This window comes from Carcharhinus amblyrhynchos, chromosome 22 (assembly GCF_965287045.1).
Source record: "Carcharhinus amblyrhynchos chromosome 22, sCarAmb.v2.hapA, whole genome shotgun sequence".
In the NCBI taxonomy this organism is placed as follows: Eukaryota; Metazoa; Chordata; class Chondrichthyes; order Carcharhiniformes; family Carcharhinidae; genus Carcharhinus; species Carcharhinus amblyrhynchos.
The window spans coordinates 22511036-22523797 of record NC_137345.1 but is presented as its reverse complement, the minus strand read 5'-3'; the positions used below and the strand labels follow the sequence as shown (position 1 = coordinate 22523797).

At 41.4% G+C, this 12762-nt stretch overlaps 1 protein-coding gene across 4 annotated transcripts in view; it reads left to right on the top strand.

The window, feature by feature from the left end:
- cpne5b (copine Vb) overlaps nucleotides 1–12762 on the top strand; it is a 602363-nt gene that overhangs the window by 75222 nt on the left and 514379 nt on the right. For all 4 annotated transcript variants that reach the window (XM_080209682.1, XM_080209679.1, XM_080209680.1 and 1 more), the window contains exon 3: nucleotides 8387–8433. In XM_080209682.1, the coding sequence (XP_080065808.1) occupies nucleotides 8387–8433 (47 nt within the window). The remainder of the gene's footprint in view (nucleotides 1–8386; nucleotides 8434–12762) is intronic.

The following is a 12762-nucleotide window of genomic DNA, read 5'->3' as shown; positions in this document are numbered from 1 at the left end:
TTGACCTGCAATGCCAGCTTAATGCTCAAGAAGAGTTGAATCTTTCAAACAGTAAAGAAATTAAATCAATCGACCCAATGCCTTTTTTGTCATCTGAGCTTTTACTTACAATAGCGAGATTATGAGACAGAGAAACTGAGTTTGGTAACAGAATTGAGCTTTTTTTTTTGAACAGATGCATCTACCTGTTTATAAGACCAAATTGGCACAACACTGGGTGCCTGCATGTCATTTTGACTTGGCATTTGTGCCAATTGAGAAATATTTTTTTTCTACTCCTAGTAGAGAGACTCAAAAACCCTGTCCTGGGATCTTTCATTTGCCAGCTGTTAATGAGTACAAAGTTGTATTTGTGCTTGGCAGCCAGGATTCAAATTTATTGTCACTGCGCTCTGCTCATTTTTTGCCGTAAAACCCAGTTAACAACCAGACCTGATGAGCCAGGTAAGCAAAGATGAGTAATTTCACATTGAGATGCAGATGAGAAGTGGAAAGATGTTAATTATAGCACTGGATTGAGCAGTAAATTTGAATCTTGCTGCAGAAAGTTGTTGAAGCATTCAGGCATCGTAATTTCACACACTTGGATGCTGCAAAATTATGAATAAGGAGAAAGAAACAAACCGAATATGATTATAAAATCATAAAATTTGGTCTAATGTAGTCTTGGAATATTTATTCAGTTGTTTCATTTAGCTTGTAGCATTTGAATTGTACCATTTCAGTTGAGCAGTTAGAGGCTGATCATTTGTGGTTTGAATTCGTTAAATCCCGTTGCAGAAAGATTTGGAGGTTGGTGCCAAAACTGGCACAAGTTTATAATTGCTCGAAACCCATAGGTATTCACAACAACATCTTTTCATCTCATTTCTTTCACTTGGGCAAGGATCTGCAGGACAAGAGCGTGAGCAATATCATCCTCATAACCAGCATTGCGTGCTTTGTTAACTCATCTTTGTCACCCTTTCTTTTGACAAGACCATGTAGTGGTTTTATACATGAATAAGCTATTTTAAACTGTTTTGCTGGTTATGGCAGCTCAAAATTAATTGATGAGAGCCGCTACGTATTGTTCTCACCATAAACTCCATTCCCTCGCTAGCAAACTCCACCCCTTTTCTTGGCTGATCAAGACTGTTCCCAATCTTGGTGTTGCATTTGATGCTGAGATAAGATTCAGACCACAAACCTGCTCTGTTACCCAAGACCACTTCCGCCTTCAGTAATATCGCTTGCCTCCACTTCTGCCTTGGCTCATGTATTTCCATGCCTTGATTGTTCCAGCACTGCCCTGCCTTGACCAGCCTCTCATCTGCCACTTCCTGTAAACTTGAATTCATCCAAACCTCGACTGCTCATGTTTTAAACTTGCACCCAGTCTCTGTCACCCATCACCCTGTGTTTGCTGATCTGTGTTGACTTTGAATCCTGCAATACCTAAATACTATCAACAAATTGTCAAACCCCTCCAGAGCTTTGCTCTTCCTATTTCTGTAACCTTTTCCAGCTTGACCATCCTCAGAACTTTTATTTTCTTTTACCTGTGACCTTTTGAGCTTCCCCACTTTCGATCATTTAAGCATTGGTGGCTGTCCCTCCGGCTGCCAAGGCCTTAAGCTCTGGGATGTCTTCTTGAACTTTTCCTTGCCCTCTTTCCTCTTTTAAAATGCTCATTGAAACCTAGCTCTTTGACTAATCTTTTGGCCATCTATCATATCTACTTATGTGGTTTGATCAGTTATTTTAAAGCACCTTTTGGAATTTTAACTTTGCTAACAAAGAATACATGAATACAAGCTGTCCTTGCTACATTTCAAATTCATTTCCTAATATCCTTGGAATTGACCCTGGGTCCCTGGTGCTGTTACTCCTTATGACTGTGTGGGCAGATCCCCCTCCAACTTTGAGTTTCAAGTTTGCTGACGTCACCACCATAGTGGGTCGGAGCTCAAACAATAACAAGACAGAATACAGGAATGAGATAGAGAATCTGATGAATTGGCGCAGGGACAATAATCTCTCCCTCCAAGTCAACAAAACAAAACAGATTGTCATCAACTTCAGGAAGTGTAATAGAGACTATACTCCTGTCACATCAACAGGGAAGAAGTAGAAATGGTCGAGAGCTTCAAGCCTTCAGATGTCCAGATCACCAGTAACCTGTCCTGCTGCCGTCCCACCCCCCTCATACCCCACACTGACACTATAGTTAAGAAAGCCTACCAACGCCTCCACTTTCTCAGAAGACTAAGGAAATTTGGCATGTCAGTTATGACTATTTCCAACTTTACAGATACACCATAGAAAGCATTCTTTCTGGTTGTATCACAGCTTGATGTGACCCCTGATCTGTCCAAGACCTCGGAACTACAAAAGGTTGTGAATGTATCCCAATCCATCACGCAAACCAGCCTCCATTGACTCTGTCTACGTTTCCCAATGCCTCAGCAAAGCAACCAGCATAATTAAGGTCCATGCGCACCCCGGACATTCTCTTTTCCTCCGCCTTCCATCGGGAAAAAGATATAAAAGTCTGAGGTCATGGACCAACTGACACAAGAACAGCTTCTTCACTGCTGCTGTCAGACTTTTGAATGGACTTATCTTGCATTAAGTTGATCTTTCTCTACACTCTAGCTATGACAACGCCCTAACTGCATCTCTCGTTTCCTTCTCTACGAACGGTATGTCTTGTTTCTTGCTATACAAACAATACTTTTCACTGAATGCTAATACATGTGACAAATCAAAATTCTAACCACTGTGCCACTGTGTGGCCCTATAGTGAAAGGGTGCGTTATTTCTTTGTAACAAATGAAATAATAGTTAAAGGAAAAGTGGAAGGTTTTCTGTTCAGTCTAATGCCCACAGACTTGCAGCTAAGAGAGAAGTCTAACATTGCTCCAGACACCAATCTTACACTTGCAACAAGCTCAGAGAATTTGGCAGCCAGCCAAATCTGTTCACTGCAGTGGGATGGGATGTAGTGAACGGTTATAAAATTCAGGCCGAAGTCTTGAATTGGTTAAAAAGCTACTTCAACCCTTTATCATCAATCATTATGTTGAAGTACAAATTTCATTCAACAGGTTGGGTGCCAGGGGAGATGGGCTTTGTGGCCAGATTGAGAGGGATAGTCGAGCTCTGCAAATTCGGACCAGCTTTAGGAGAATTATTAAGAGACAGTTTGATCCATGCTGTAAAAAGCCTCATTGTACAGAAAAAGTTACTGGCTGAGACCAAAAATCTCTTTTTAGGAAAGAACAGTGGAGGTGGTCCAGCTAAGTGAAATGTGCTGAATAAGGGCATAAGAAAATTACAAGGCAAGCCCAATGAGTTGAGCCATTTATGATGAGAAATGGCTGTTGTGAAGAACAGCCCAAGGATTGGCACAGCAGAGCCTGTAAAAGGGAATATAGCAATGAAGGCAGAAGACTGGGAGACTTGAGTAGTATAAAGCTCATACAATTCTCTGAATGGGATCCAATCCTCAAACCAGATTGTACTCTGGGGATTATAAACTAACAGTCAATCAAGGAGCTCAGATAGACAGATACTCATTCCTAGAATCGAGGACCTTTACGCCAAACTAGCCATGGGTTTAAAATACATTAGACCACAGTCATGCCTAATGGCAGCTGGAGTTGGCAGAAGTTTTACAGAGGTTAGTAACCATCAACACCCACAAGGGGGTTTTCCCAGTGTCCACATTTACCTTTTGGAGTCTCATCAGTCTGTGTCATTTTTCAGTCTACGATGGAAAGTTTATTGCAAGGCATCCTTATCAAAGTGGTTTACCTCAATTATGCTTAACTGCAGGAGTCCTGCCTGAGGAACACAAATCTAACTTGGCCAAAAGGTTTGAGAAGATATAAAGAAGTGGGTGTCAGGTTGAAATGGGAGAAATTCCAGAGAGATGAGGTTACATATTTGCACTTGAGGGGAGACACTAAATATTGACATCCTTTGGAAGATAAAGTTAAAACCATTAAGGAGGTTCTACTTTGGGTGTATCAGAGTTGAGGTCATGCATCAGAATGGTGAATTATTATGGTAGATTTTTACAAAATGCATCTAGCACCTTTAGCCTTACTTCAGCAACTGTTAAAGAGACATCAGATTTGGAGGTGGGAAGAATAACAAAAATATTCATTAAAGTAAAGCAAGCTTTGCAGCCATCAGCATTGGCTGGATCAAAATGCGCCACCAAACCAGGTGATCCCTGCAGAAGGTTTGAATTCACCAGGATTGGTTACAGGGATTCTGCTTGTAAATATGGAATCGGAACAGCCAACAGTTTCTGTAAATGCAGAGGAGGATGTTGACCGTGGACTGATGAGTTAGTCTTTTCTGACTGTCTATCTGACTGGATTCTTCATTTGCAGAAGAGCATAGCATGGAATTGAGACGTTCTACCAGGGCCTGGAAGATCCTGTGGAGTGTCGATGTGAGAAGCAGTGCCAATTGGGTACAGTGACACATATCCCAGGTTGGGGAAGCTCCTCAGTTGGAGCCAAGAGGAAGTGGAGAATAGTCACATAGTTCTGTCAGACCCTTGTTTATAAATAGTTGGCAATAAGCTCTTTTATTCTTTGACCTGCATCGAGTCATGGTTAATTTATTATGCCCATAATTGTTTAGTGAGCACTGTGGCATCAATTTTTGTCTTTTCAGACATTGGTGATGCCATTTATAAGGGCATCTCTGGCATCCAACAGTAATATCAATAAGCAAGCCAGTCATGTTGAAGAATTCTCATGGACAGAAAACCAGGAAATAGCAAACACATTTTATCATTCCTGTTTTATAATGTAAAGACAGAAACTTTAAATATAAACAACAAACATGATTAGTAACCTAACACCATCTTGAACATTCACTCCCTTCACCATTGATGCATTCTGACAGCAGTGTGCGCCATGAACTCACCAAACCTCTTTCAACAACACTTTCCAATCCCTCTGCCCACCTCAAATAGCAAGGCAGCAGATGCATGGGAACACTATCACCACCTGCAAGCTTTCCTTCAAACCTTGTCATCCTGAATTGAAACTATATCACTGTTCCTTTACTGGCACTGAGTCAACATCCTGCAGTTCCTGCCCTTGTAGCACTGTAGGTGTACTTGCAAAAGATGGACTGTCTTCGGAAGGCAGCTCACCCCTGTCTTTTCAAGTGTGATAGGGTTGGATCATCAATGTGCAACAAAAAAAATGTACTTAAACAACTGAAATAAAATGGAATTCTTACCTTTGGAATGAAGAAAAATTATACTTTACAAATATAAAATTTGATTTTTAAAGAAGAAAAGATCCGTCATAATTATGGCTCAAGTATGCTGTTGAAAAGTTCAGTTGTATCTCATTTAACAAAGCTTAACTTCAAGAATATTTATAGAGAATAGAGCAGAGAAAGTGGACGTTCACATCAATGTTGTGATTTTGACTTAAAATCAGTCTGCAAGGATTTCAACAGGGTGCCCTATGTAGGGCCAGGGTATTAGTGATGGCAAGTTGAACATTTAAACTTGGAAATCTTAATGAGCAGACTCCAGGGGTAAGATTTTTCAGAGGGTGGGGTTTTTCCTGTCAACTACTTGAAGTGTCGGTGGAGAATGAGTCCCCGCTGATCACAGCAGCTCCATAGCTCTTTAACATGGCTGGAGATGGGATTTTATTCCTCACTCATATAGACGTTCTACCTCAGATCTGCCATTGGTAACAAAGGCCAGGACTGGGACTACAGACAGACAGACAGACAGGGGTGGGGTGTGGTGTGGGATTGGATCTTGGGGGAAGAGAACCTTTTGCAGATAGACAGAACAGGAAGGCTATCCTTCAGCAGGGGTCTGTAAAATTTTATTCCAGAAGTTGCTGTCAGTTTTGAGCATAATGGTGACAAATTCTGTCAATTTTGTTATCCTAATGATTGCAGATTTTAGAGTAATATTGCCTGCTTCCCAAATGTTGTAATAGTTCAGAGGTGTTTGTATTTGACTTCTTCCAATCCTTTTATGGGCTTAAATCCATGGTTACTGCATACTTTATCATTCATTATTAACCAACTTGGGTTATACTGAGAATTTTTTATTGATGGTGTGAAATTTATTTGAATTGGTCTGGACAATGACAGCACATATGCCACATTTACACCTTGCATGAGAGTTTACACCTTGCATGATGTTATGCAAAAATGATTAAACACGCTAATGTTCTGGAAGCCTCCTAATGGTTGGACCCTAATTTTAACACAGAATCCTTTATAGTGCAGAATGGGGCCATTTGACCCATCGAGTCTTCACTGACCACAATCCCACCCATGCCCTATTCCCATAACCCCATGTATTTACCCTAGCTAGTCCCGCTGCCTCTAAGGGGTAATTTAGCACAGCCAATCCACCTAATCCGCACATCTAGGAGGAAACCAACAAACCCTGAGGGAACCCATGCAGTCACTGGAAGAATGTGCAAACTCCACACAGACAGTGTCCCAAGCTGAGAATGAAACCCAGATCCCAGGTGCAGTGAGGCAGCAATGCTAACCAATCTGCCACTGTCAAAGAACAACACAGCATGGGAAACAGGCCCTTTGGCCCAACGAGCCTGCGCCCCCTTCTTAACAATGTGTTTTTCCTCCTCCACCCTTGACCCATGTCTATGCTTATGGTACAAAGAACAAAATCAGCCCGGGAAACAGGCCCTTCGGCCCAACGAGCCCGCGCCGCCATCTCAACACCACCAGTCCCCCTCTCCACCCACGACCCCTGTCTAATGTTTTATGGCCATCCAGATTGAGGGAATCTGATTTAGGGACAATTTATTCCTGCCAATCAGCCTAACAGCACATCTTTGGGGTGTGGGAGGAAACCGGAGCACCCGGAGAAAACCCACACAAGCACGGGGAGAATGCGCAAACTCCCCCAGACACCGGCCCAAATCCATGTGTCTGCACAGCAATCAGCGATTAGTCACTGAGCTGTCGTCTTGCCCAGTATCTGGTCCAGTTTAGGCACACACTAACGACATGAAGCACTAGGCCAATCTCGAACAACCAAGAGCAGCCCCAGTACGACCCATCGTGTGTATGCCCCTCGTTGGACATGAGGCGGACCGACTTAAAACCTGTGAATGGTACCCCCATTGGAAGCCAGATTAAGGGGAGAATAATTTGGGGATAATTTGTTACACCAATCAGTCTAAGGGGTGTGGGAGGAAACCGGAGGAAACCCACACAACCACAGGGACAATGCGCAAACTCCCACAGACACTGGCCCAAATCCATGTATCTGCACAGCTAACAGTGATAGTCACTGAGCTGTTGTGGTGCCCATCTGCTGGTCCAGTTTTAAGCATACACAAACGACGCGAAGTACTAGGCTACTCTCGAAACATCCAATAGCAGCCCACGCATGACCCACCGTATGCATGCCCCTCGTTAGACAACAAGGTGGACCGACGTACCTGCGGAGTAAAAGAGAAAAAACATCATGTGCAATAGTTGATTTCCAGGAACGTCCCGAGGCTCTGATCCTTATTTAACATAGTCGCCTATAACCCTCCATCCCTGTTTCGCTCATGTGTCTATCTAAGTAAACCTTAAACAAGTCCAGTGTGCCTGCCTCCACCACCTTACTTGGCAGTGCATTCCATACCCCCACAACCCTCTGTGTGGAAAAACCTCCCTCTAGCATCCAAATTATACCTCTCCCCCCTCACCTTAAGCCCGTGGCCCCTCATGATATTTGTTTCCAATCTAGGAAAAAGCCTGCCACTATTTACTCTATCTATACCCTTCATTATTTTACACACCTCTATCAGATCCCCCCCTTAATCTCCGTCTTTCTAATGAAAAGAGCCCCAGTTTACCCAATCTTTCCTCGTAACCCAGTCCTTCCATACCAGGCCCTCCTTGGTTTTGTGATAGCTCCCCATTTGAGGTATTGACTCTGAGAAACAGCATGAATGTGGCTTTCAAATTTCAAATGAGAAAGGTCACCAAAGTGAGGACCTGGCCACAAGGACCCAGAGTTTCAAAACTATAAGAAGTATCTTGGTGTAAGATACTGCCCTCAGTGAGCTAAAGAATAATTCTGCACTGAAGCTTTAAGAGAGATTGAGAACTTGGTCTATGCTGTTTTTTTTTGAAAAAAAAAAGCAATTTTATGGCCTGACTTTGTGTCTCTGTTTTGAAAATGGTTGGTATTTTTCAATGAGATCGATGGAGAATACCCTTTTGTTGTGATCAGCACATCGGCTAAACCTGCATCATAGATCTCCTGAAAGATATTCAAAGTAAAATCTCAGTTGCTGAGTTTTTGAGGATTTTTAAAGAAGGTTCCGATGTTATCCTGTCTTTTGTGATTAAATGCTTGTCTTTTCTTTTACAGTGTGTGTTCTATATGTACAAGGAATTGAGACTATACAGTGGAGAGAGGTGAGAAAGAGACTACCCTTGTTAAAATGTATGGTGGGTAAAACTGTTTGGATCTAACTGGATTAGACCCCAATTTCCTTTCTGCCTTGATTACTTTGCCTATGTCTATTGCGCTTCAGTTCCTGCAGTTGTCTATATGGAACATCTAGATGAATATCTTCTTTTGCTAAATGAACAATGGTTACTACTTGTAAGTTAAACCTTTATTAAGCATGAATAGAAATGTAATGCTATTCTAGTTGAAATTTTCATTTATCCGCAAATGAAGTTCTGAACCAGTAAGGATTTGAATGTTGTCTTTATTATGTGGCATGACTTCTGTAAGATTGGGCTACCTAACTTCGATAAATAATCCTTATAATTTTCTCCATTGGGCCAGGTTCATGTAAACTGGTCACTGACCTGGAGTCAAAGTTGCTACTTTGCTTTTAAAATGCCCATATTGTTGCTGCTTTTTCTCTAGTTTATGAAAGTATATAAAGCAGCTTTGGTTCTGAATTAGGAGTTGATTTTAAAAATGTACGAACAAAGCTTCATTCACTTGTGGAGCATTAACTTGCAATGCATTTGAGAATGACGTCCATCTATCTTGGGTTCCAAGTGGATAGCCAGCTTGCTATAAGGTATCCCAACTCCACCAGGCTTTGAACAATAGTCTAAAATTTCACTGGTATCAATTTTTAAGATAGTCAGCAGCAGTTTTTTAAAACTTAGTATTTATCACTTTATTAACATTGACTGCTTTTGATTAAATGAATGATGCAAGTGCTGGGCAGACGTTTCATAGGATCCACACAGGTTGGGTTTAAGCCCCTTGTGGGCTAGGGGAAGAAAATAAGTTGTAGTAATTCCAATCATAAAGTAGATTGAAGATTCAGAATTAAAGAGGTGGCCAGAATTTTGAATGCAATAGTTTTGTACACCACAGAAAGTACTTAGAAAAATGACTTATAAATTAAAACAAATATAAAAGATAGACATCAAATGGAAAAAATAATGAAAGATAACAGATGTGAATAAGTTTTTTTTGTTGAAGCATAAATAATGAACAGTCAAATCATTGACTCTCAATATTTTGTATTCAATAAACCAATAGAACAAGGGAGATGATGAAGAAAATACAGGAATAAAAATTTTTGATAGGTACTGTGAATAACTAAAGAGTTGTCCTTATTAAATGTTATCATAATTATCATTGTCCTGTACTCTGACCAAAGCAATTCTTGTACATATTGGGATATGGATGTCAAACTGGGGTTGGAATTCAGCCTTTTTTTTTTAATCATTAAAATCTCAATTCCAGTTGGCCACCCTTCTGGTTATCTGCTAAGATTTTCACAGGCCATGACATTTGTTTTAATTGCTGTATTGTTCATTGCCCAACCCTGAAACACCAAAAATCATGTGTTTGGATCTTTTATTGAAGCATACGAAGTTGCATATCCCCATAAAATCTCAAGAAACGTGAACCAAGCGTTTTCTTCTTTGGGTACAACTGACGTTAGGTGTGAAAATATACCCAATGCTGTTTCCATTTTTCTGAAGATGTCTCATACACAAGTATCCTCCCAATTGCCTGCAGCATTGGCATAAACCCAGTGTAAACAATGAGGGCCCAAGGAATCGCCAAACCTATACCATATATTTCTTGAGTGGAGATGCTGGGGTAGGCACAGAAAGAAGTCTCACATCACCAGGTTAAAGTCCATCAGGTTTATTTGGAATCACGAGCTTTTGGAGCACTGCTCGCTCATCAGATGAGTGGACTTGTATGTAACTCATACCCAAGATTTTCTGCCTGATATAATTGAATCATAGAATCCCGACAGTGCAAATGGAAGCCATTCAGCCCATCTAGCCTGCACTCAGGAAAAATCCGACCCAGACCCTGACCCCATGTAATCACGAGCGTTTTGAAGCGCTGCTCCTTCAGTGAATCGGGATCACTCACCTGATGAAGGAACAAAGCTCCGAAAACACGTGATTCCAAATAAACCTGTTGGAGTATATTTTTTCTGTTGGCATCACATTTTAACTCATTTTAACCATCATTTTTGCACACCTGATACATTTCTCTCTCCCCACCACCCCCAACATTTCACATAAAAGCAAAATACTGTGAGTGGTGGAGATTGGGAATAAAATCATAGTGTTGGAAAAACTCCACATCTGGCAGCATCTGTGGAGAGAGAAAAGTGAGATGATGCTTCGAGTCTAATACGACTCTTCTTGGAACTGGCAGGTTTAAGAGCCGCAATTAGGCAAGTTTTTCTTGTGGCCTTTTCTTATGTCACAAAAATGCATTCAAAGAAGCAAAACGAATTTCAGGATAATGTTTTTAAATGCTCAAATTTGCAAATAAAATGACAGAAAAATGGTTTTGTTCTTTTGCTTTGTCTGAAAATCTACTTTTCTAATACCCAACCCCAGCTGAGCGCACAATTGAAGCATACTTATCTGAGAGTCATGGGCATACTTCAGTTGTGTTTGCTTAGAAGGGAGGGTTTGATGTTCAGTCTGAAATATCAAGTGGATTTGGGCATATTGGGCATGTTGTATAGAATTATTGAAATCCTACAGTACAGAAGGAAGCTGTTCGGCCCATCGAGCCTACACCGACAACAATCCCTCACAGGCCTTGCCCCTTTACCCCACAAATTACCCTGCTAATTCCCTTGACACTAAGGGACAATGTAGCTTCGCCAATCAACTTGACCCGCACATCTTTGGAGTGTGGAAGAAAACCAGAGCACGTGGAGGAAAACCACGAGGACATGGGGAGAATGTGCAAGCTCTACGCAGACAGTGGCCCAAGGCAGGAGTTGAACCCAAGTCCTTGGTGTTATGAGGCAACAGTGCTAACCATTGTACCACTGTGTGCTCGGTGACATATGTAAGTCATACCTAATATTTCACATCTGATTAAAATTGGATCGTATACCTATAGTGCAAAAGGAGGCCATTTGGCCTATCTATCTTGCGCTGACAATCCCACCTTCACCCTATGCCCATAACCCCATGTATTCACCTTGCTATTTCCCCTGACAAGGGGCAATTTTGCATGGCCAACAAACCTAGCCCATGCATCTTTGGATTGTGGGACAGAACTGGAGCACGCAGAGGAAACTCATACAGACAAGGGGAGAATGTGCAAACTCCACACAGTGACCCTAGGCCAGAATTGAACCTAGGTCCCTGGCACTGTGAGGCAGCAGGGCTAACCACATTTGTCCACCTCTAGATGCGGAAGTACAAAATAAACACCAAGTCATAAAGTTAAAATTGCTGTTGGTGGATAGGTAGATCAGCATAATTACTTTTCATTGTCATGAAATAATGTTGTTTTATCAGTTTGTGAAGGATTTTATCTGGGTGAAAATCAGAGATGGGCTCAAGAACTGTTAATTTACTGAATAAATACATCTGATTTCTACTAGATGACTAGTAGGACAGGGCAGATTTTCCATCCAATATAACAGCACAAACACAAGCAGCAGTGAAAATCCTAGTTTTTCCATGACGTTTCTGTAACCACCTTTTCATGCTCTACTATTCTAGCATTGGCGTTCCCTTGCTCACTCGCATTAGTGATCAAAAGTGTCAAAGGGAAATTGATGTCATCTGTAGCAGATGGTTATTTTCATCAACAAATTTCTTACAAAGAAGCTGAAAAAGATCCAGAAATCATTAGAACTCCCACAGTGCAGAATGAGGTCACCTGGCCCAATGACTCTATTGGAATTCTTTGAAATAGCCACGTGCTGTGGATAAAGGTGGAGAAATTTGTAAAATGCATTTGATAAGGTGCTGCATCAAAGGGTTTTGTGAAAAATGGAAGCTTTTGGGGTGCGGGTGAGGGCTTCAGGAGGGGGGCATTAACATTTTGGCTTGGATTGGTGATCGGCAAGCTAACAGGTTTAAAACACAAGTCCTGAACACCGCCTTCTCTTCCTCCATATTGAATGTAAAACTTAATCGTTTTATGATCACTGCCACCTTAGGGTGTTTTTTTTTTGCTGTGAGGTTTTCAATTAATCTTATCTTATTACACAATACCAGGTCTACAATAGCTTGCCCTCTGGCTTCAGAACCAAACTATCTCTCAAATGTTCTAATGAGTTCCTCACCTACATTGTCTTTGTCTTTGTCCATCTGATTTTTTTTTCCAAACTGTAAACTCCCCTATGATTACTGTATCTAACAAGCTCTGATTATCTCTTTCATACTCCGTCCTCCCCCACTTCCATAAGCAATTTTGCCTTTATCGTTTCTCACCTCAACCCAAACTGCATCTATATCTTGGTTGCCTGAACTTGGGTCATCCCTCTC